Here is a 25,664-nt window from a genome sequence, read left to right as displayed (position 1 = left end):
AATTTTGAAGGTCTACTGGCCAAATATGATCTTGAATAGCCAACTACACACCAAAGCTAATGTGAGACCAATAAGAGGGGGTGGGGCTCCAAAAGGGATCTCAGGGAGTAGCATCCCTGCCTTCCTGTGCTGGTTTTCCACCACATTTCTTAAAAATCATGGTAGGGACCTTGGTCTCAGGACCACTCATGTCTAGAAACTGAGGTTGGGGGTAAGGGCATGCTCCCCATATAAAATCCAGTTCTAGAAAAGCCTCATGATAGCAAAGGAGAATGGGCACCAGTCAGCCCAAAGGTTGGGTGGGCTGCACCTGCCTACCTCGGTTGCTATGGCATTGAGGTAGATCCAGCCACCTCCGTTAATGGGGACAAAACCCGGATTTAAAACACTGGATGATGATGATGATTGAAGCAAGATGACAATGGCTGGGTTGAGCTTGTTGTTATAAACCCAACTTAGTTGTGCAATGTGTTCCACAAGGTAAAGGAAGATGTGGCCAACTAAAGGAAATGTGGCAGATATCAATAACAAAAGATCTTGAAAAATTAACAATGGAACAAGCTGTCAAGGATGCTTTCAGTGTTAGAAGGTGGAATGATTTTGCTGTCACCTCAAGTGCCACAAGGCATAATAAGAACCGAATGAATGAATAAATGTGTGTGCACACTTGTGTGTGCGTGTTATGTATATGTATGTGTTTATATTTGTATAAGTCTCTCTGTGTATTTAGTTATATACAGATTCTACTATGAGGACCAGGTCATCAGCATAGAAGAGCTCCCAGGGGCATCTCGTCTTGAATTCCTCTGTTATTGCCTGGAGGACTATGATGAATAAAAGGGGACTGAGGGTTGAACCTTGGTGGACCCCTACTTCTACCCGGAATTCTTCACTATACTCATTGCCAGTCCTAACCTTATTAACAGCCTCTCTGTATAGGGCCTGTACAGCCCTTATTAACCATTCGTCAATCTCCAGTTTCTGCATTGCCCACCAGATAAGGGATCAGGGGACCCTGTCAAAGGCTTTCTCCAAGTCCACCAAAGCTAAGTATAGGGGTTTATCTTTAGCCAGGTATTTCTCCTGCAGTGGATGGAAGGTTTAGAATCAAAAGGCCTTAGAATCAATGTAGCAAAGACCAAAGTTCTAGTAAGTAGGAAGGCAAACACATCACACACCCCCTCAGGTAGGTGGCCCTGCTCGATCTGTAGAAAAGGTGTAGGTAGAAACTCCATAAGATGTACCCAGTGTAAGCTATGGACACATCAAAGGAAGATTAACCAAAAAGATAGCTTTCGTGTGCAGCAGATGCACAGGGGCAATAAACACCACAGATGCTCAGAAAACAGATTCCATCACACTCCAGGGGGAGAAACTAGAAGTAGTTGATAGCTTCCGCTACCTAGGTGACCAAGTTAGTAGTGGGGTGGATGCTTAGAGAGTGTTACCACTAAAATAAGAATAGCCTGGGCAAAGTTTAGAAAGCTACTGGTGACAAAGGGCCTCTTGCTCAGAGTGAAAGGTAGATTGTACGATGCATGTGTGTGAACTGCCATGCTTCATGGCAGTGAAACATGGGCGATTACTGTGGAAGACATGTGTAGGCTCGAAAGAAATGAAGCTAGCATGTGTAATGTCAGATGTGTAATGTCAGAGTGTAAGCACCCTGAGAGAAATGTTGGACATAAGAAGTATTGGATGTGGCGTGCAAGAGAGACGTTTGCGCTGGTATGGTCATGTACTATGGATGAATGAGGAGAGCTGTGTGAAAAAGTGCCACTCCCAAACAGTTGAAGGAATCCAGGGTAGAGGTAGACCCAGGAAGACATGGGATGAGGTGGTGAAGCATGACCTTCGAACGTTGGGCCTCAGAGAGGCAATGACAAAAGACCGAGACCTCTGGAGATATGCTGTGACTACGAAGACCCGGCAAATAAAGTGAGCTCACGGCTGTATCCTACACCAGTTTCACATAACCAGCTCCAGCCAATTCAAAAGTACCTTGGATAGTAGGGCAACCTGCTGTGCTTGAGGAGACCTATTGAGTCAAGTACATCATCATCAAAATGAAAATCAAATGGAAATTGTAGTGATATCCATGCCAGTGGCACGTAAAAAGTACCATCCAAACATGGCTGATGCCAGCGCTGCCTTGACTGGCTTCCATACCAGTGGCACATAAAAAGCATCAACTGATCATGGCCATTGCCAGCCTCCTCTGGCCCCTGTGCTGGTGGCACATAAAAAGTACCCACAACACTCACAGAGTGGTTGGCATTAGGAAGGCCATCCTGCTGTAGAAACACTGCCAGATCAGACTAGAGTCTGATGCAGTCTCCTGGCTTCCCAGACCCCGGTCAAACTGCCCAACCCATGCTAGCATGGAAAACGGACGTTAAACGATGATGATGATGATGATGATGACAGATATACTCAGGTATATAGTCATCTGCTTTGTATTTAACCTGTCAACAACCCTTTTGCCCTCCCTCTCCCTCCATTAACACACACACCTATGACACCCTCTTGCTTCTATGACACCCTCTTGCAAACTACCTCGTCGACGAGTGACAGGGACCTTCTCTTTGTGGCTGGAGACTTCAACGGTCATGTCGGACGTCGTGCTGGGGGCTTCCATGGCATACATGGAGGCTATGGCTTCGGTTCCCGCAACGAGGAGGGAACCAGACTGCTGGAGTTCTGTGATGCAACCAATCTTATGGTCTGCAATACCAACTTCAGGAAACCTGCCAGTCACCTAGTCACCTACCGCTCCGGCAGACACTCTAGCCAAATCGACTACATCCTCGCCAGAAATAGGGAAAGAGGGCGGCTTATAAATGCCAAAACCTACCCTGGCGAAGAATGTACCCCACAACATAGATTAGTAGTTAGCGACTTTGGGATCAAGGCAAAATGGGTGCCCAGAATTAGACAGGCTTGGAGAAGAAGGGTGTGGAAGCTTAAAGACCCTGCAAACGGACAGAGACTTAGAGACAAGTTACTTGAAGCATTTAACGAAATAGAAGGGGATATAGCATCATACAACGTGGAAGACAATTGGAGATTTCTGCGGGACAACCTGTTGAAAGCCACCGACCAGATTTGTGGGTGGTGTAAGGTCCCCTCCCAACCCAGAGTAACGTGGTGGTGGAAGATATACAATAAACAGATTTCATCACATGCCAGGGGGTAAAAACTAGAAGTAGTTAATAGCTTCTGCTACCTAGTCAGCCTAGTCTGTAGTGGGACTGGTTGCTCTGAGAGTGTAGTGGCTAGAATAAAAATAGCCTGGGCAAAGTTCAGTGAGCTCCTACCTCTGCTGGAAGCTAAGGGCCTCTTGCTCAGGATGAAAGGTAGACGGTATGATGCATGTGTGTGGACTGCCATGCTACACAGCAGTGAAACATGGGCCATGACAGCTGAGGACATGCACAGGCTTGAAAGAAATAAAGCTAGTATAATCCACTGGATGTGTAATATCAGTGTGCATACACAACAGAGTGTAAGCACCCTGAGAGAAAAGTTGAACATAATAAGCATCAAATGTGGTGTGCAAGAAAGATGACTGCACTCATATGGTCGTGTTACGTATGGATGAGGACAGCTGTGTGAGGAGGTACCACTTCCTAACTGTGGAAGGAACCTGTGGAAGAGGTAGACCCAGGAAGACATGGGATGAGGTGGTGAAGCATGATCTTCAAACACTGGGCCTCACAGAGGCAATGGCAAGAGACAGAGACCTTTGGAGATATGCTGTGATTGAGAAGACCCGGCAACTAAAGTGAGATTGCAGCCATGGCCAATGCCAGTGTTGCATGACCAGCCCATTTAAGAGTATCCCTGATGCATTGGGCAATATGATATGCTTGAGAAGACCTGTTGAGTCAAGTAAAACCAAAATTGTAACTGTGGCCAGTGCCCCTTGACTGACTCCCATTCCAGTGGCACATAAAATGCATCATCTAAATGTGGTCAATGCCAGTGTCCCCTGACTGGCTCCCAAGCCAGTGACACATAAAAAGCACTATCAAAACATGGCCAATGCCAGTGCCCACTGACTGGCTCCCATGTTGGTGGCATGTAAAAAGCACTATCCGAATGCAATCAATGTCAGGATCACCTGACTGGCCCCAATGCTGGTGACACATAAACAGTACCATTTGAACATGGCTGATGCTAGTACCCCCTGACTGGCTCCCATGCCGGTGGTATGTAAAAAGCACTATCCAAATGTGATTGATGCCAGGCCTGCCTGACTGGCTATTGTGCCGGTGGCACATAAAGAGCACCCACTACACTCTCGGAGTGGTTGACGTAAGGAAGGGCATCCAATTGTAAAAACATTGCCAGATCAGATTGGAGCTTGGTGCAGCCACTGGCTCTCCAGACCTGTCAAACTCTCCAACCCATACCAGCATGGAAAACGGACGTTAAACGATGATGATAATGATGATGATGATTGTATCTTATTTGCAATAATTCAGGGATAAAAAATATAGCTTACAAAATTAAAGACTAACAAAATGGAGGGAAACAAAGGAAATCAGTAAATAGAACATGCACATTCCTTCAATCATGCATTTTAAAGCACTCACACCATTGCTGTGGATGACTACAAGGCACAAGAATGGTGACCAGAAAAAATTCCACAGGAAAAAATACCACAGGAAAAATGTCATAGAAAAAAATACTACAAGAAAAAATGTCATAGGAAAAAGTGTCACAGTTAAAATGTCACAGTAAAAATGCTACAGGTCAATAAGCTACAGAAAAAATGCCATGTGTTAAAAAGTGTATGGTATATGATTAAACCAATTAAGTATGGCTGGTATGTGTATTTTAAATACTGCCATTTGACATTAGTCACAGAAAATATTTTGGAGTGGTTAACAATTGTTTCTACCATTTTCCCAACTCTGCATCTTTATGATCAACATGCAATACCACCTGAATGATTGCATACATCATTGGAAAACTTTGGGAGCCAAGAGCCTAATTTTGACCCAGGTGGGTGTGATGATGTGCACTAGCATGCCAGCATTTTTGAATGCATATCACCCACAAACAGACAACCCCCATAGAAGATGGAATCATTTAATTAGCAAAAACAAAAAACAAACAAAGTGAAATAGGAATGCTAACAAAAAGTCAGACACACATGTTGCTTATGCAGGTCAAGGCAGCATGCAAGCAGATGTAGGATGAGAATAAAAAATCTACAACCCAGGTGGATGTGATGATCTGCATTTGCAATGCCAGCTTGTTTGAATGCTTATTACCTACAAGTGGACATGCCCACAAGTCAGCATGGAGTGACTCTACCATCATTCGTGCCTGTCTGGACATATACACACATGCATGTTGGCCCTCCCTATAAATGTGACTCAATCTGAATACCCCACACACAGCAGTGTACCTGCTGAGACCACTTCTATTTTGTGCTCTAAACGGTTTTGTATACAGTGAAAACACAGCTCATTACAACTTGTTATACCTGCAATGGAGTTCATCAAAAGCAATAAATCATCATCATCATCATCATCATCGTTTAACGTCCGCCTTCCATGCTGGCATGGGTTGGACGGTTTGACTGGGGACTAGTGAGCAAGATGGCTGCACCAGGCTCCAATCTGATCTGGCAGAGTTTCTACTGCTGGATGCCCTTCCTAATGCCAACCACTCCGAGAGTGTAGTTGGTGCTTTTACGTGCCACCAGCACGAGGGCCAGCTAGGCAGTACTGGCAATGGCCATACTCAAATGGTGTTTTTACGTGTCACCTGCACAGGAGCCTCTAGCAGACCTGGCAACGCCCTCGCTCGAATGTTGCTTTCCACATACCACCAGCACAAGTGCTAGTAGGGCGACACTGATAACGATCACGCTCGAATGGTGCTTTTTACGAGCCACCGGCACAAGGGCCAGTCAGTGACCCTGGCAATGATCATGCTCAGATGGTGCTCTTAGCGGTGCTGTCATCAAATTTGATTTCGATTTCACTTACGTCAACAGGTCTTTGCAAGCAGAGTTTAGTGTCCAATGAAAGAAAGGTACACCTAAGTGGGCTGGTTACACCCCTGGCATAGGCCACAGGTTATGGTCTCACTTGGCTTGCCGGGTCTTCTCAAGCACAGCATATTTCCAAAGGTCTAAGTCACTAGTCATTGCCTCGAAGGTCATGCTTCACCACTTCATCCCAGGTCTTCCTGGGTCTACCTCTTCCATAGTTTCCCTCAACCATTAGGGTGTGACACTTTTCACACAGCTATCCTCATCCATTCGTACCAAATGACCATACCAGTGCAGTTGTCTCTCTTGCACACCACATCTGATGCTTCTTAGGTCCAACTTTTCACTCAAGGCACTTATACTCTATTGAGTATGCACACTGACATTACACATCCAGCGGCGCATACTGGCTTCGTTCCTTGCAAGCTTACACATGTCCTCAGCAGTCACGGCCCATGTTTCACTGCCATGTAGTATGGCTGTTCGTACACATGCATCATACAGTCTACCTTTTACTCTGAGCGAGAGGGAGGGGCCCTTTATCACCAGCAGAGGTAGTGGCTCAAAAATGGGTACATGTACACCAAGCAAGTCACCCAAAAAACAAAAGTATTGTGGTCAAGCGCAGCAGTGGTTACTGTCAAGGCAGCATGACCACTGACCTATAGAGCAACAATCCAATGGTGCATCAGCCCCACAACAATGCCCTCAATGAGATTATAATCTATCTTACAAAGGCATGGAATTGGATGAAAGGCAGAGCTGCCAGCATAGGAGACAGACCAGCTCAAATTTTCGGTCAAGGTGTAAGCCAGTGCAACAATGAAATACACTCACTTTTACCCTCTGTGAAAACTTGCATGCAAACTATTCACAACCAGCACACATCTCTTCCCACCCCAACTGTGCTTCAACATCTCAGTGAACTTCCTTTTAATTCCTTTGGACCCACTGTATGGGTCCAAATGCTCAGCAATTTTTACTCTATGACAACAGATCAAACAAAAGCAACTGCATTTTGGTCTTTGGAACCATCGATGGCCTCAGACTCCTGGCAGGTGTGCAGATTCTTTATATGGATTGCAGCTTTGCAATGGCTCTAATAATTTTTAAATAAATCTATGACATTCATGTTCTATTTGGTGATACAGCAGTAATGTCTGTTTACACCCTTCTGCCCAACAAGAATTATGCCATACATGAAGAGCTATTTCAGGCTGTACTTGCCAAGCGTGCACATTTAAACTACTCCATTGCTGTTATAACTGTCATGACAAACTTCAAAGATTGTATCCTTTGAGCTGTTCTTGTAGTCTTTGGCCTAGGTGTGGCCTCCCACAGTCAACTTGGTGAAGGATGCAAGAGCTGGACCTGGTAAGACATTATCATGCTAATGCTGATTTTCAGCTCTTTTGTGGCATGTTTGATGCATTGGTATTTTTGCCTTTCGAAGAATTCAATGACAGGTCAACATACTTTAAAACTGTCATCCCAGAAGACCCACCTGAATCAGAGGAGTTGCATATGTACTTCAACCATATGTACATAAGTGGCTCCTATCAGCTGAATCAGCAGCCACTTGACTTGTCCAATGATGTCCTGGTGCCTCTCAGAATGCACCATCTTCCACCTATGGAATGTGCATGATGCCACCATTAACAACAATGCACAGACCAACAACATCTGTATGGGATGAAACAACAAATTCTTCAACATTGTTGGTCATGACCATCTTTCTGTGTGGCACATCATTCAGTGGTTTCAGCAAGAAGAACCTACAGTTAGCACCATTTTTCAACAGGATGCTTTTGGCAACCCACAGAAAAAAAGAGTGGCATTGACTTTAACATTCATCTTAACCATTAACATTAAAAACATGTAATTAAAGTATTCTTCAATCTGTATATTTCATTATACCATCAATAATTTTTTGCTTGAATTCTTTTATGCATTTTAAATAGGGATAGGCAAAATTGGGATTTCTCAACAGATGGTGGGGAGGGGGCGACGATTGCGGGGAAAGATATAACCACAATAATTGTGGTTTTAAGCATACATAAATGGTCTGAGAAAGAGATAAATTTTTGCGATGCTTGAAAATTCTACTGTAAATAGTGACAAAGTAGTAACCGAAATTCACCCTTTAGGTAAGCCAATGGATGCACTAAGAGAGGAATGACCTGACCCTGGGGAATGGCACTCTGACACTTGGTAAAATAGGGAATGACGCAAAATGGTTGAGAAGCACTGGGCTAAATGGTTTAATAATGAGTCAAAAGAATCTATCAGAAAAAATAGCAGCTGTGCAAGCGCCAATAAGAACAAACAGTTGGTTAAACTACCCTAGTGACACAATGAACAGGTTCATAGTGAGAAAAACGATAAATATATTTCGGGGTTAAAGTGAATGTAAAATTGTAATTTCCTACATCTATTCCAATTTTGGAAAAAAATTTGAAAATGGACTCCATTTGGTATAACTACAGATGTGTACCCCACTGACTTTGTTGCCTCATAACTTCCAGGAAAATGGATACTTTCTAACGAAATTTTCAACAAATACCACTTAGATCCTGTAAACTGGGTGTATGTAGAGACTTATGGCAAAAAATTTTCCTGAGGTGTGGGGGAGAGGAGTTTTAGAAAATTCACACAACCTGACTTTTTCCCCTCATAGCTTGGTATCTTTCAAAGAATTTTTATACAAATACCTTTCAAACAGCATAGATTACAATTGCAAAGAAATTTGTTGGCAAAAGTTTTGCAAGGGGGCGTGGGGGAAAAAATTCTGATCAGACAGCCCACATAAATTGGAATTTCTCTGTTTTGGTGGGGATTTTTTCCAATTTTTCATCACAGCCTTCGGAATGATGGGAAGCATCCTTTTATAAAAAAACAAAATTTGAAAATTTATGCTTTCTTTTTCACTCCCACCATCTCAGTCCAGACTGATGTTTTTCAATTTTTTTTTTTTTTTGTGCTACAAACTTAAAAACATGGGAGAAATCTTTCCAGATAAAAAGAAAAAGATTTATCTTTTCAGAGGGAAAGTGTGTGATTTAAGGGAAATTTGTTGTTTCTAGCACATCCTCCTTGTTTCTTTCTCACTCAAATATGTGTTGATGTTTTGCCTTTCATCCTTTCAGGGTCGATAAACTAAGTACCAGTTGTGTACTGAAGTCAATCTAATTGACTGGCACCCTTCCCTAAAATTTTGGGCCTTGTGCCTTAGATTAGAAAAGAATATTTCCCTCCATATACTATAAAAAAAAAAAAAACTTGAAAATTTATGATACTTTTTAGCCCCACTCCTTGCCCCTGATTGTTTGATTATAATTCTAAAATATTGGAGAGCCTGAGAAGGTTACTGCCGAGATTTATCCAGAGTGATTTTAATAAGAGATATGTAAAAGATGATTTATTTTGATAGCATAATTTTCTGATAGAAAATGTTTTTTCTTACACACACACACACACACGGCTTCGATTGGTTGGGGTGCAGATAAAAATTCAAATTACCATTTATTTTTTATTTTACTTATATCTCAGCAATGGACCACATGTGTGTTACTTCAGCATCATCATTCCATAAAATGCATTTATGGGGACAAAATATGGACCTTTATGATTTGACGGGCAACATTTTTTAATGTAGTGTTTTTGGTACCGAAACACTTTCAAACTTCGTATACTTGTATATTTTGTGGTATAGAACAGGTAAAAAATTTTGTATTCGAAGTTATTTCACGTAAAAAATTGTCTTATTTCTATAATTTCAACTAATCACTGACGTCTATTCAGTTGAATACAGTAACTGCTGTGACGGTGTATATGGTATTAATCCCCGTTAGTTCTGACATTTCCGATTAACTAGACTGTTCGTAAACAAAGGGGAAAAAGCCATCAAAATACTTGAATTATTAATGCACCTCCACCAAGTGCTTCATTTCCTAGAAATAGCAGCCAAATCTTCTTCAAATCAAACTCTAGTTTTGGGTTAGGGTTCGGGTTTTAGAGTTAGGGTTAGGGTTAGGGTTATGAGTGAGGTTATAGCAAAAATATACACACACAGACAATCACAGCGTAATTTATTATATAAACAATATATGCGTATAAATTACGATTAAACCGGATGAAATATGTCACAGGGAATAACACACTTAACACCAGCAGAAATTTAAAGAGCACTGACTGTATTCAGCTGAATAGACGTCAGTGATTGGTTGAAATTACAAAAATACGACAACTTTAACATGAAATAACTTGCGATGTACAATTTTTTGTTAAGAAGGCTAAGAGAAAAAGTTGGTTTGTATGACACATTCTACCAGTGTCCCAAGTTTGAAAGTGTTTCGTTAAGAAAACAAGTGTTGGCCGTCAAATCACAAAGATCCCAAAATATTGAAAAACATCAATAAATGTGAGAGTGAGAAAGAAACAAGGAGGGAGGTCTGGAGATGTGCTAGAAACAACAGCCAAATCTCCCTTAAATCACACACTTTTACCTCTGAAAATATTAAGAATTTTATTTTTTAACCAAAAAGGTTTCTCCCATGGGTTTTAAGTGCGTAGTACAAAAAAAATGGCCAAAATTGGTCAGGACTGAGGTGGTGAGGGAGTTGCAGGAGTGAAAAAAAAACCAAATTTTCAAAATTTTTTTTTTTTCATAAAAGGATGCCTAAGTTTAGTGGGGATAAACTTCCGCAATGTGTTCGAGAAATGTATAGAAATTCTGGAAGTTTTTCTTCGCAGTAAATCCAAACATTTCTCGATATATCGATTCATCGACGCAGGACCATTACATGTGGCCCGATGATCCAGTCGCATACTTTAGCCGTCTTTTGATACGGGACCAATAGGCCTCAATACGTTTAGTGCAAGCGCCATTTTCAGGGTTGACGAAATTCTTTGAATGGTTAACCATTCTATGAATGTAACCAAGCTGTTGTAAGTTCCTAGAGCTGGCCCATTTGTCTGTATATATTATAGTACCAGGAAACACATTTTCGATTATAACAGCTTCTAGTATTGTCGCGCTTGTCGGGTGCACGCTGTAGAAATCCTTTTTTCACAGTAGTATCATAGCACCCGACAACCCACATTTGATGGCCTATTCTCCTTACGTTGCTCTTCCTTTTAAAGAGCAACCTCTCATCTACTTCTACCTCATAACCTGGACCACCGATTGGAGGTTTGTATCGAAGCATCTTTCCCAAACACACTTCTCGACAAAACTCATACCACTGGATCGCAGTTTTGTAACTTTCAAAAGGAAAAAAAAAAAAAGAACACTTTAATTTCACTTTGTCATATTATTGCGGGAAATTACTCTGAAAGAAATCTTTGCAGAAAGGTGAGTAGATTGATTACACATTTTTTTCATTATGTTATCGCAGTTTTGTGAGGTTTGGCTGTTATTTCTAGCATGTGAATAGCTTGCTTGAGGGATGTAATTTGGGGTCGGGGATTGAAATTTTACAAACAATTTTTTTTTCAGAATCATAATTTCCGTATTTTTTGCACGTATTTCGCCAAAAAAAATTTCCGGAAAAAGTGAAAAATGAAGAAATGAGGAGGGGGGAATTGAAATTTTGAAGTTGTGATTTTTGAAAATTTTTTTTCAGAATGACAATATCAATACCCTAAAACGTGGGATTCCGTAAAAAAAAAAACATTAAGGGGGAAAGGTTCCGTTTACATATCCTCCACCGTCACATGTAGTTACACTAGCACACTTCACATTTTGATTTACTTGCGATTCTGCTAGCTGTACGGTAAAGTTCAAAACTTTGTATCTACCGTTTCCAGTTCTCGGCTACATTGCCTTCAAGATTAAGCTCATTCGGACGATTATTCAATCCCACTGCTGACACCATGTAAATTGACACAACACAGGGCGCAGCCATTACTTTGTGTTTATTTACACAATCTCGTGACGTCACACTTTTGTGTGCACATCTTAACGTAAAGTCACTCTCATTACACTATTTCGTTGCGTATTCTCATACAGATATGTAAAAAGTACGTAACATATTTTCACATTGTCTTCATTATCTATGATCCTTTGATGGCCTGCATAACCTCACAGTTTGAGTATAACTCAGTCGCTATTTCAGAAATGTTATCTGTGGAAGATACTATACAGCTAGGTGCCTGTAGAATCAGTCTGATGAGAGGTTTTGTAAACGAAGTTATGAGATTTTACTGTCGTTACTTCCAGTGCAGTTTACTTCTAATTTTTCAGTAGACGAAACTGCATGTTAACCACATATTGTATGAACCTAATAAATACCAGAGTCTGATGAAAGTTGCGTAGATATACCTAAGAATACCCGGTGGAGTTTTAGAATAGCTGTCCTTCGAAGTCCCAAGCTCCATCTAACGCAGTAGATGAGAACAAATAACTGTTTTTAACATTTTAATTTTTCAGAATCGTAATTTCCTATGTATACAACACGAGAATGGTAAAAAAACAAAATAGTCCAGAAATACCATTTTCCATCCCCGCCGAATACATTAATGTAAAATGCCGTTGTCTGTAAACAATGTATCAAATTTTTCATGCCTGACGCTTTAATAAAAGAATTTGCCTGGAACCATAAAGTACCGTTGTCACAAACAGTATACGAATTTTATTGTATACACAGCATTTTACGTATGGATTCCCTCAGTATATTCACATAGTAGACGTTTAATAAAACATTTTATTGAAATGAATGCGAAACATGTATTCCCTTACTATAGTGAACAACATTAAAGATGTTAAAAAGAAAAAAAAAATGAGAGCAAGTGGACTAGGTTATACGAAAGTGAAGCTGTGATGTTGCTAGATTAGTTGAGTGTGTTAAGACCTGACAGTCATTCAGAGGAGATGCCTGATATCGTTCTCCACAGGTGTTCACCAAGGTTAGTTGATACTGTCGTTCAAATGTACCATTTTAGTTTATTCTGTGTTACCAATGAGTTTTCTCCACCATCTACTGGAAATACATGTCTGCTTAATATCTTCAGATAGTGAGAAAATATATTCGAAAACTTGCGAAAGTAAAGAATACATACACCCAGTGTTACAGTTAGGGTTTTTGTTACGCCGAAAACGGGTGGCGCACGTATTGCCTCCGCCCGAAAACTGTAAGTTAGCCTTGTTGTCAGTTTCTCTTTGTTGACAGAAACCTTTCTGCACCAAATATTGCAGGTTTTTAATATCCTCAACTTACAAGGGAACATATTCAGTACTCATCGTTGCATAACTACAGATTTTGGGGTCAGTATAAAGATCATCACCCAGGAATAAAAAAAAAATTAACCAGCCTGAGGCGGGTGTTAACAAGTATGTGGAAAGCGAATAAGAAAAAAAATGCGCGCTGACGACCCTGGGGGTGGGGAGAGGACTTTCGGAAAATCACAACATCCGATTTTTCCGTCATAACTTCGGGTAAAATGGATATATTGATCTTTTTTACGGAAATCCGCGATTTCCGCCCGTTCCCCTACCTCCCCCTATTTTCTCCCAAATTTGATTATTTAAAAAATATTTTTTTCCAAAAATCCCCGTTTTCTGATACGGAGGTTCCGGAAAATTGCCAAAAATCGGCATTGTGAAAATTTCCCCCTTCTCCCCCCCCCCCCCCAACTTCTTCAATTTTGACTTTTTTCCTCAACACTAACCCTAAAATCCCAACACTAAAACCCTAACCCTAAAACCCTAGCCATAACCGTAAGTACAAAAATGTTTTGAAATTTTTGTCCGAATCATAATGTCCTTATTTTTCCGCATATATATAAAAAAAAAAAATTTTACAAAAATTTTTGGAAATTTTTTTCAGAATCATAATCTCCATATTTTTCCGCATATTTTGGAGAAAAAATTCTGAAAAAAGTGAAACATGAAGGAAATTAGGGTAGTAATTTAGAAATGTCGATTTTTACCAATTTTTTTGCAGATTCGTATTCCCCGTAACCGAAAGGTGTGATGGGGGGGGGGTCGAAAAATTTTTTTATGGTGGTTTGGGTGGGGTGAGGGGCGGAAGTCTTGCCGTTTTTGGTTATGGAGGATCTGATTCTGAAAAAAAGAATTTTCAAAATTTCAACACCCACCTCCTTATTTTTCACTTTTCCCAGATTTTTTTTTCTTTTTTATGAAATGTGTAGAAAAATACAAAGATTACGATTCTAAAAAAGTTGGTTTGTAAAATTTCAATTTTTCAGAAAAATATATATATATATATATATATATATATACCCTCAGGCTTTGAAGCTGGCTACCCACATGCTTGGATAGATAATATGCTTGAAATAACAGCCAAATCTCACAAAACTGCGATAACATAATGAAAGAAATGTGTAATCAATCTACTCACCTTTCTGCAAAGATTTCTTTCAGAGTAATTTCTTGCAGTAATATGACAAAGTATTCATATGAAATTAACGTGTTTTTTTGTTTTGTTTTTTTCAAACTTTCTTTTCTAAACCTTTTTTAAAAATGTTTTTTCGAATTTTTTTTTCCCATCAATCTACATGGGAAAATACGGAGATTAAGAATATGGAAAAAATAAATGCAAATTCAAATTTTAATTTCATATTTCTTATGAAAAACTCTGGCCCAAAATCCCCCCCAGCCATCCCGCTCTCTAAATGTGAAAATGAACTGTTATTTTGTCTATTTTTCTACGTATTTCGCAAAAAAGAAAATTTCTGGGAAAAGTGAACAATAAGAATTTTGTGAAAAAAATTTTTTCAGAATTGGATCCTCCATAACGAAAAACGTAGAATTCCATAAAAAAAAATCAATATATATCCATTTTACCGGAAGTCATGAGGGAAAAATCGGATCTTGTGAATTTTCCAAAACAGCAGCCACATGGGGACTCATCAACACACGGCAACAGCATACTGCAATCTCCATCTTCGTCGACTCCATCTTAACACCAACAACTTCTTGCTACGTACACACCAACAGCAAAGTTCGCACAGGTTCTATCTCCACACTGTTTGTGAATTACTTCACCATGGTTAACAGCAAATACAACCTGCAAGAACTCCTGTAACAAGAGACCAGCTCTACATCATAGCCACAACTTCTTATACAACATGTGCCTCTCTCCGGCTCTGCATTGCAGCCTCAACTTCTTGATACAGCACTTCAACTACTGTGTACTTTGACTACGAACAGATATTTATCATCCTTGTGTCTGAACATTCTTCTAATGTCATATTATAAACTCTTTCTATGCTCTGTACTTATCGCACATGCATACATCCATGTTTGTACACACACACTTTGTATACATGACGGCCTGTCTATTATTACGTATATATGACGCACACACATGTTAACATATAAATAAAATCTTGGAACGAGATTAGCACTTGCTGGGTGCTTCACAATTCCATACATAGTTCATGGAAAGAAAAGGGTTAAATGAGCATAAGTGCCAGAAGGAAAAGAGAGACTAATTGCGCCAATACCAACCAATCAGAGAAGTGGACACAACAGGGCTCAAAGGTGTGGCCGAAGGCTAGCTATTATCTACTACGTCCGTATTTATGTATATATAACAGAGAGAGAGAAAGTTCCCTTAAGGCATACGCTACAATCTTTATATTAACCGATTTCTGACCCCCCACCGAATTTGGATGATCATAACTTTCAGAAAAATGGATATTTTTTAATGAAATTTTCTACGAATATGTGTTATATCATGTAGATTCCAAATATATAAAATTTGGGCGGGGAATATTTTAGGAGGGGTGGAGTGGGGAATTTCGGAAAATTCACCAGAGTTCACTTCATTTCGTCTTAACTTTCAAGAAAATGGATTTTTTTTAATGAAATTCTCTACAAATATACCTCAGACTATGTAGATTCCGAGGACATAGGAATTTGGGGGTTAATTTTGAGAACTGTTCCCCACTCGGGTGTGTTTCGGAACAAGTTGTCCATATTTGTTTCATTTTCTTAAAGTGAAAATTTACTTAAAGTGAAAAAAAGGTTAATGTTCACATTATTACCCGGAAACGAAATCAAAAAAAAAAATAGTGCAACGGGTGTTTAAAAAAATAGGTATAGAAAATGAATATGAAAAAAATGTGTGGAAAGCAACGGGTGGGGAGAGGACTTCGGAAAATTCACAAGATCCTAGTTTTTTCCTCATAACATTTAGGAAAATGGGATTTTTTAAAATGAAATTTTATATAAATACCTTTCAAACGGCATACATTGCGATTATAATGAAATTTGTGGGTAAAATCTGCATTCCATACACATAATACAAAAAAGAATATGTATGTATGTGCATCAAAAAATTTTTATTAGTGATAATATTTCATGTGTTTACAGTTGACAACAACGTGCTGTTACACACAGAAACTAACGAACGAATCTTGACAAGTCAATGATAAGTCTGAGACCTTTTCCGATTGATTGCCCTTCGTCGTACCCTTTACAAAAAATCAAACACTACAAGTGGCTGTTAGTAAATTTGCTTCCCAACCACATTGTTCCGGGCTTTCATCCCACTGTGCAGCACTTTGGGTAAGTAAATTTGGCGAGAGATTTCACGTGGTGGTAAATATAAAATAACATTTAAGGTGAAAAAGCGCAGAAATCTTGTTTGTGTAGATAAAGATTATTTAATCCATAACAATATGTACAAAGTCGATCAGTTTCACTTTGCTAATCATGACTTAATATTATGAAATCATAATAAGTTTTTGATTTAATCTTGCGTAGAAGTGTGATACAGTTTTGCAGTTATACAGGAGAGTATAGTTCAAGGAGGGTGGGGGGTAATCTATTGGATATAAAAAATATCAACTCAAATGTAATTATCTTAATCAACAAAGTTGAGGCATCAAACCTCCATCACGAGAAAAAAGGAAATGAAGAAACAACTCACCACTTGGGCATATTAGTAAAGATTTAAACCTTTATGCACAGCACCAAACTCAATTTTCACAAACAAACTAGACAATGAGCAATTCCTAATAAAGGAAACTCATAAGTCCATCTATCAAAAAGGAAAATCAAAAACATTTGGAACACAAATCTTAGAAACAGAGAATTCTCATTCTGGAACATGCTTAAAGATTCTAACAAGGCAGAAATTTACAAACGGATGAGTTCAACACCAAGAGTTCTCCCCCACAAACTGCAAATAAAAAGAATCCCAAACGAACTTGATGAACAGAGAGAAGTGAGAGAAAGATTAGCATTATTTCAAATAAAAACAGAAAGAGAACTACTTAGATTAAGAGCATCAAACAATGAAGAAAAATACAAAAACATTCAGATGATCCCTTATGAAGACAGCAAAGAATAATCATAAAGAATTGAACAGTGAACAAACCACTCTTAATTATGGATACATAAAAGAAAACAATGATACAGAACCAACTACTCACCAGGAAAAAACCGTTCACACACTAAAAATAGGGATCACTCAACATAAAAATACTAGATCCATGCTTCAAAGTTCCCAGCCAACTTTAAACCTTGGAAAAACACAAGATAATACTAGAAATAAGATTTTCTGCAAGCCAGAAACTTCAGAAAAAACTGCAGCACAGTAAGGAATTTTAATTACCAAACAGGAATGAAAAACACACAAGGCACTATATCCAATGCCAATAAAAGGACCCTAAGACACATGAACACAGACAACAGTTTGATAGAGCAATATCATCACTCTTTTAACCCAAATTCCAACAGATACATCAACAACCCAAACCAATGCAACCACAACAAATGTTTTTTATCCCCAGACCAGAGAAACAGGGACACACATTGGAACATAACACACAGGAAAAACCAAAGGTAATTAACTTATTAATTCCTATCAACAACGAAGATCAATATACTCTCAAAGGGGCTAAAATTCACCCCAACTCCACACAGAGCCAACCAAAATGAAATTAAAAATAGTATAATGGAATTCTGCAGAAAACTAAGACTTACAGAAGCACTAGTTAACTCATTGGAGTTAACTAGTGCTTCTGTAATCAAAGATGATTCACTATTTAAAAGTAACCACATCCCACACAAAGAAATAAAACACTCGAGTTCTGTAATCTTCTACCACACCCTGCACAAAAAATTAACTCAAGGAGTTAATTGAATTATAAAATGATGAGGTATTAACAATTCAAGAAGCCAATAAAGAGAGTGCAGTAGTAGTGATGGATATGGACTACTACAAAAACCTAGTAGTATCCATGCTGAATAATGAAGACTACAATTCCCAAAGAATAATGAAAAGCCTCTCGATATTAGTTCAACTACATGGAAAAGGCCTGATGGAAAAAGAAATAAGCTACATAACTAACTTTACATGTAAACCCATCCTCTTTTACGGCTTACCGAAAATTCATAAAAGCCATATTATAAATGAAGTAATTAAAAAATCACTGAAGTCATACATACATGTACCAACACCAGGAGACCTTAAACTAAGGCCCATTATAGCTAGACCATCCTGTGAAATGCACCGACTGAGTTACTTCATTGACACCCTCTTGAAACCACTTCTAAAATACAGTAAAAGTTACATTAGAGATGATTTGGACATGATAAACCACTTCCCAAAAAGATTGTAGGAAAAAACACTGTCTCTTTTGATGTTGTAAACCTGTATATTAATATCTCCCATAATTATGGATTAGAAGCAACTTAGTTCTGGCTGGAACATATTAAAATTCATTCTCCAGCAAAATCACTTCATGTTTGACACTACTGTGTACCAACCAAAATTTGGAGTTGCGATGGGAACCAAGGCAGGCCCTATTCTTTCAAACCTGACAATTGGCTATTTGGAACTAACAGTATATCAGGAGTCACTCACAAAATTCGGAGATACATAAAGGAAAATTGGAAAAGATATTTGGATGAATGTTTCATTCTATGGAATGAGAACATGAAGAATCTTTTGGAATTCAAGACTCCTCAATAGCATAAATACAAATATACAATTCACAATGGAACACAACAAAAGGAACTCTTTTTCTAGATATACTAACCAAAAAAGTAAATAGAAACCAACATATTTTACAAAACTATAGACTTGAAACAATACTTATTATTTAGCTCAAACATATTAAGATATCTCATTCAATCTAGTGAGAAGAATCTGCACTATAGTGTTGGAAAAAAACACCAGAGAACTCGACTACAACAACTTAAAAACATACCTTGTCAACAGACACTACCCAACTTCACTTATAGATGATGGGATAAAATGTGCATAAAGAATTAATATACAAACACTAAGAGAGGTCAAACAAAACTACACACCCACTCCAAAGATATCACCTTATATTTCCACATAGAACCCCAGAAACAATGAAGCATATAACACTACTATCCAAAATTTTCCAATACTACATAAGGACCCTAGGCTGTATGAAATTCTAACGACCTATAAAATTATTAAAAACAACAAACAGCCAAAACCATTAAAGTGGATATTCACAAATGCAAAACTATACACGAAACTAATGGAAGCGTGAGTTAAAAAGTGTGGACAACTGAACTGTGGTACATGTCCCAACATAATGGAAGGCTCAGAATTTCATTTTAAACAAGAACAAAAATTTAAAATTAAAACTGACTCCACTTGCGCCTCTGAAAATCTCATCTACATCATAACATGTTCCAGCTGCAGTAGGAACTACATAGGTTCAACAGGTGCATCCCTAAGACATAGATCTACACTAAACACCCAACTAGTCTACCACCTCCAATACTGTCAAATACCACTCAATGGTCACATAGATGTGGTAAGCAATGCCAACCGCAATTCACTATTCCCACTATATCAATGCACGGAAAGGACCTCAACTCAACAATGACTAAATAAAGCGGCCACATTTATTGAAAAATACAAACCAGAACTTAACATGACTATATAATGGAATTCACAAATAAAAAACCGACCAGAAATAAGAATATTATATCCATTGATTATCCCTTTAACTAAAAAAAGCATATTCACAGATTATCCCCCTTGAGCTATACTCTCCTATATAACTGCAAAATTGTATCATGCCTACTTCTATGCAACATTAAATCAAAACTTTATTATGATTTTCATAACATTGAGTCATGGTTAGTGAAGCGAAACCGGTCGACTCTGTACATACTGTAATGGATTAAATAATCTTTGCAAACAAGATTTCTGTGCTTTTTCACCTTAAATCTTATATATATATATATATATATATATATATATATATATATATATATATATATATATATATATCATCATTTTTAAAGTCCGCATTCCATGCTAGCATGGGTTGGACGATTTGACTGGGGACTGGCGAACCAGATGGCTACACCAGACTCCAATCTGATCTGGCAGAGTTTCTACAGCTGGATGCCCTTCCTAACGCCAACCACTTCGAGAGTGTAGTGGGTGCTTTTTATGTGCCACCGGCACGAGGGCCAGTCCAGCGGTACTGGCAACGGCCACGCTTAAATGGTGTTTTTACGTGCCACCTGCACAGGAGTAGGTCCAATGTTTTGTTCACATGCCACTGGCACAAGTGCCAGTAATGTAAAGCTGGAAACGATCGCGCTCAAATGGTGCTTTTTACACGCCACCGGCACGGAAGTGAGACCGCTACTCTGGCAGTGATCCCGCTTGGATGGTGCTGTTAGTACTCCACTGGCATGGGTGCCAGTCATCGAATTTGGTTCAGTTTCGATCTCACTTGCCCCAACAGGTCTTCAGAAGCTGAGTTTAGTGTCCAATGAAGGAAGGTTGGCATGGGTGCCAGTTGTCGAATTTGGTTCAATTTCGATTTCATTTTCACTTGCCTCAACAGGTCTTCGCAAGCAGGGTTTTGTGTCTAAAGAAGGAAAGGTACGCATAAGTGGGCTGGCTACAGTCCTGGTAAAGGCCATGAGTTATGGTCTCACTTGTTTTGCCAGGTTTTCTCAAGCACAGCATATTGTATTTATTTTTTTGAAGTCTGTGTCTATATGTTGAAAGACAAACAGAAATAAGAATAAAAATAGCTATGTCTATCATATATATATATATACATGTAGTCATTTTTTGAAGTTTATGTTCCATTGTGTTGAGACTTGCACTCAAAATTCCCGCATTTTTAGTCAAAACTTGTTAATTACTGTGTTAGCAGAAATATCTGTATCTTTCATTCTCTCTCTCTCTCACACACACATACACACAATTTCTCAGATTTTTTCTCCCTCTTCTAAATACATTGTGACATATATTTTGATTCCTCTCCTTCTTTCCTTCCCTCTTATAGATGTTGTGACCATATACAGTCATTCAACCTGCCAGAAATAGCTCTGAAATGTTTCGCATATCACAGCCTACAGTCTTTTAGGATACAGTAATAATACAGCTGAATAAAAAATAGTTATGACAGGAATGTTTTTTAATCAAAGGTTTGTTCAGTCGGAGTTAATCTAAGGTTGTACTACAACATGAGTTAGTACATGATATCAAAAATTAGATCAATTTCAACATTTGTGGCGGGGCAGGTTGCCTAGACTGTCAAAAATTGAAGAGAATTCATCCCTTAAAGGGAAATAATTGGTGGAATTCTGCTTTAAGCACCCTTTATAACCCCCTCATAACATTTTTTTTATTTTGGGGAATTTTCAGAAAATTTTTGCAAATTTGTGTTCTACACACAAGAATTCTTACAATTATGAAAAGAAAAAACAAATGTTTGTGTTTGATTTAAGGGACATTTAGTGTTATTTTTAGCACATCTCACAACCATTTGACACTACCCTCCTCATTTCTTGTTACTCTGACGTATTGATGTTCTTTTCTCCCCATAAACACATTTAATGGTCTATTGCTGGTATTTAAGCAAAAAATTCAGGCCTTCTATATTTTAAATTATGATTTTTAAAGAAATTTTTTTTTAAATTAAGAAAAAACTTTTTTTCTTAATTCAAAAAATTTTAATTTTAATTTTAATTTTATGAGAGGTTATATGCAGCAGAATTCCACCGAATAACCTTTCCTGATTAGAAGCAGGGGTGAGGACATGTTTGGGGACTTGTTTGTTTTATAAATTATATAAAGTTTTTGTTTTTTCTACATCCAAAAGTGTTACTGCTTAATATTTAACATTGACAATTCCAGAAAATTTGAGCATTTTGTTGGTTTTGGTTTTGTTTTTACCAAAATTACATAATGATAGTCTGAAAGTCTTCTGTAAATTAATGAGATAAGGCCAACATCAATAATAATTCAGTGAACTAAGATATTGAAAGAGATAAGATAATATCACAAGGTTTTACAGTTGTCTAAAATTTAGTCAAATGAGAATGAAAAATTACAATACTCAGGAGGTAAGTCTACATTTCCCTGACGAATTTCACTCAATTCTCATTCATTTCCACTACATGTCCATACTATTGAGGTTTGGTTTTGTAGATATTTTCCATTTCTTTCTTACTTACCTAACTTTTCATACTGGATCAATTTTATACTTACCAATAACTCACGTTAACATTTGTTTTTTATATTTTATACTTGTTTCAGAATATCTGGTGACATTGAGATGGAAATTTATCACCCCAAGATGCCACAGTGAATTTATGAAATGATCAAGAACATATGTGATGCTGTTTTTAAAACCTTGACTGAATGACTGTGAAATATTTCCAATAAATGGAAAGATTTCCTACCTTTGCTGGAGATAAATTGTATGACTTGAGGAATGTTCTATAAATATTCAGTCGGATTGCATCTGAGGCAAAATGGTCTTTGGATATTCTTGGGTGGTTTGTTCATATCCTGCTGTTGGCATTTCATTGTGTGAATAATTAGAGAACCAGTATTAGGTATTCGTGATATATTTCATGTCCCAGGTTGTAATTTATGTCTGTCCTCTTATCACACTAGAAACAACACCTAGTCACATGTCCTTTACTAACATGGAAGAGCCTAATGTATTTGTTTTTGAAGTTTCGTTTATAAAGTTTGATAGCTAGAGATTATTTACTCTTCATTTGCTTTCTGATTTTTAATTACAATATTAAACCCAGCAGAGGAATCTAGCTTGTGTTTCCTTATAGCTGCACCAACACCAAATGTTGCCAATATTTTACAAATTCTCTTTGCAAGTTTTACTTTTTAAGAAAATAGGATTTGATACTTGTCATTTGTTAGAAATTTTCAATGAATATTAATCTTAAAAGCAAACCAACAAACAAGGCATTTCTAGTATATTTTATAGAATACAGTGGAAATTATGGCAAATAAGCTATGTAAAAGCCATGTTCACAGAGAAACTAAATATAAGAATAAAGATTTATTTCATGACACCCTGAGAGATTCAAAAGAGAGACCATATCCATGTGGTATCTGTGGGAAGATGTTCATAAAAAGCAGTCACCTTACTGAACACAAACGTACTCACACTGGAGAGAAACCATACTGCTGTGACATTTGTGCAAAGACATTTGCAAGAGTTAGTAATTTAATTCAACATAAACTAATTCACACAGGCTCAAAGCCTTATCCTTGTGAAATCTGTGGTAAAAGATTTACTACAAATAGTTCATTGAACTCTCATAGACGTATTCACACAGGAGAGAGACCATACCACTGTGATATCTGTGGTAAAACTTTCACATCAAATAGTACACTGTATTCTCATAAACGTATTCACACTGGTGAAGAACCATTTCGTTGTGATATCTGTGGCAAAACATTCTCTGCAAGTGGAAATTTAACAGCTCATAAACGTACTCATACTGGAGAGAAACCATGTTCTTGTGATATTTGTGGCAAGAAATTCACTTGCAATGGTGAACTAGCTCGTCACAAACGAAAACACACTGGAGACAAGCCATATCATTGTGATATCTGTAACAGAAAATTCTCTCAGAGTAGTAATTTATATAGTCATAAAAGGATACACACAGGTGACAGGCCATACCACTGTAATATATGTGGTAAAACATTCTCTGTAAGTGGTAGTTTATCTCGCCATAAACGTATCCACACTGGTGACAGGCCCTACTACTGTGATATCTGTGGTAAAGCATTCACCGCAAGTGGTAGCTTATCTAGTCATAAACGTATTCACACTGGAGAGAAACCATACCATTGTGATGTTTGTGGGGAAACATTCTCTCGAAAGAATGCATTAACATGTCACCAACACCTCCATACAGGTAAGAAACCACATTGCTGTGATATCTGTGGTAAAACATTCTCTCTTACTAATCAGTTAACTCGTCACAAACAAACCCATGAAGGAAGGGGTGCATATCACTGTGATATCTGTGGCAAAACATTTTCAATGAATGCTCATTTATCTCGTCACAGTCGCGTTCACACTGGAGAGAAACCATATCACTGTGATATTTGTGGTAAAACATTTGCTCAGAATGGTGAGTTATCCAGCCACATACGTGTACACACAGGAGACAGACCATACCACTGCGATATTTGTGGTAAAACATTCTCTAAGAGTGGTAGTTTAATTTGTCACAAACGTATTCATACAGGAGAAAAACCATACCATTGTGATATCTGCAATAAAGCATTTTCCATAAGTAGTGAACTATCTTGTCATAAACGTATTCACACAGGAGATAGACCATATCACTGTGATGTTTGTGGTAAAACATTCTCTCAGAGAGGTAATCTATCTTGTCATAAACGTGTACACACAGGAGATAGACCATACCAATGCAATGTTTGTGGTAAAACATTCTCTCAGAATGTTCACTTATCTAGTCATAAATGGAAACACACTCGTGATAGACCATACCATTGTGATATCTGTGGAAAATCATTTTCTCAAAAAGGTAATTTAACTACTCACACACAAATGCATACCTGAAGACAAACTTTACTGCAAAGATATATGTCATAAAATACCTTCAGTAATAACACTGTCTGACAGATTGCTTATGGAGAACATTCTTGCCATTTCAGTTGTGTTTTCAAGGCAACCACTTGGTTTTTCATAAATGAAACAGCTAAGTCTTCTAGCTATAAAGTGCAAAGAAGTTTGTGAGTAGATTGACACCTTTTATGTTCTGATCTCTTTTCTTTCCATGGGAACATTACTAGACAAGACCATTGCCACAAATATAGAAAAACCAGATGAAAGTTCGTTATTAAGCTGTCATCTTGTTCTTTTTAATTCGTATCTGTATATTACAGGAACAAGTTTCCCGACAATGATTCTTGAGAAGTGCTTATAAATATTTTCAAGATGAGATTTGTAAATCAATGCTTTTACTTTAAACATAATTTTAATCTCATCATCCAAATGATTTCTTTATGTGAACTATTGCATTTGTTATTATTAAAGTTAAATCATTGAAATAGAGTTATCTCTTTCAAACAAAAATCAAATAAAGCTGTGAAATATCAATTTGAGTTGACTTCTAAAATATTTCATCGTTTCTATTGTATATTCTTTGTTTGGTTTTTCTTTATCTGAAGTTCTAACTAAAATTGTATAAGGTATTCCATCTGTCTTGCGTGCTTCCTGTGTATGTGAGGCTAGACATCAGGTCTATCTAGCTAGAGTAGAAGCAGCAAAGAATAGGTTTGTCTGTGTCCTACTGTGTGAAGATCAGAGACTTGAAGTGTTCCAGATTGCTAGACAGTGTGTGCTGATAGATAATGATATGCTTGCACTT

General features: G+C 38.0%; 1 protein-coding gene and 1 long non-coding RNA gene across 9 annotated transcripts in view; one reads left to right on the top strand and one right to left on the bottom strand.

Moving 5' to 3' along the window:
- LOC149134674 (uncharacterized) overlaps positions 1 to 12,619 on the bottom strand; it is a 51,215-nt gene extending 38,596 nt beyond the window's left edge. Inside the window, exon 1 of the long non-coding RNA XR_016242614.1 lies at positions 11,810 to 12,619. This is a non-coding gene — a long non-coding RNA (uncharacterized LOC149134674). The remainder of the gene's footprint in view (positions 1 to 11,809) is intronic.
- Positions 12,009 to 25,393, top strand: LOC106877496 (uncharacterized). 8 transcript variants are annotated; one of them, XM_014926420.3, is made up of 3 exons: positions 12,852 to 12,916; positions 16,350 to 16,544; positions 22,540 to 25,393. In XM_014926420.3, exon 3 carries the CDS (start codon positions 23,252 to 23,254, stop codon positions 24,851 to 24,853), a length of 1,602 nt encoding a protein of 533 aa, XP_014781906.1. In that variant the 5' UTR covers positions 12,852 to 12,916; positions 16,350 to 16,544; positions 22,540 to 23,251; the 3' UTR covers positions 24,854 to 25,393. The 8 variants fall into 8 exon arrangements, with proteins under 8 accessions (XP_089211348.1, XP_014781906.1, XP_089211344.1 ...); XM_089355218.1 differs by having other exon boundaries at positions 13,022 to 16,544; XM_089355217.1 differs by having other exon boundaries at positions 12,852 to 15,515.
- Positions 25,394 to 25,664: the final 271 nt, after the last annotated feature.

This window comes from Octopus bimaculoides, chromosome 7 (genome assembly GCF_046866305.1).
Source record: "Octopus bimaculoides isolate indiv1 chromosome 7, ASM4686630v1, whole genome shotgun sequence".
Classification (NCBI taxonomy): domain Eukaryota; kingdom Metazoa; phylum Mollusca; class Cephalopoda; order Octopoda; family Octopodidae; genus Octopus; species Octopus bimaculoides.
Note: the sequence above shows the minus strand (reverse complement) of the source record. Positions and strands in the feature narration are given on the sequence as shown.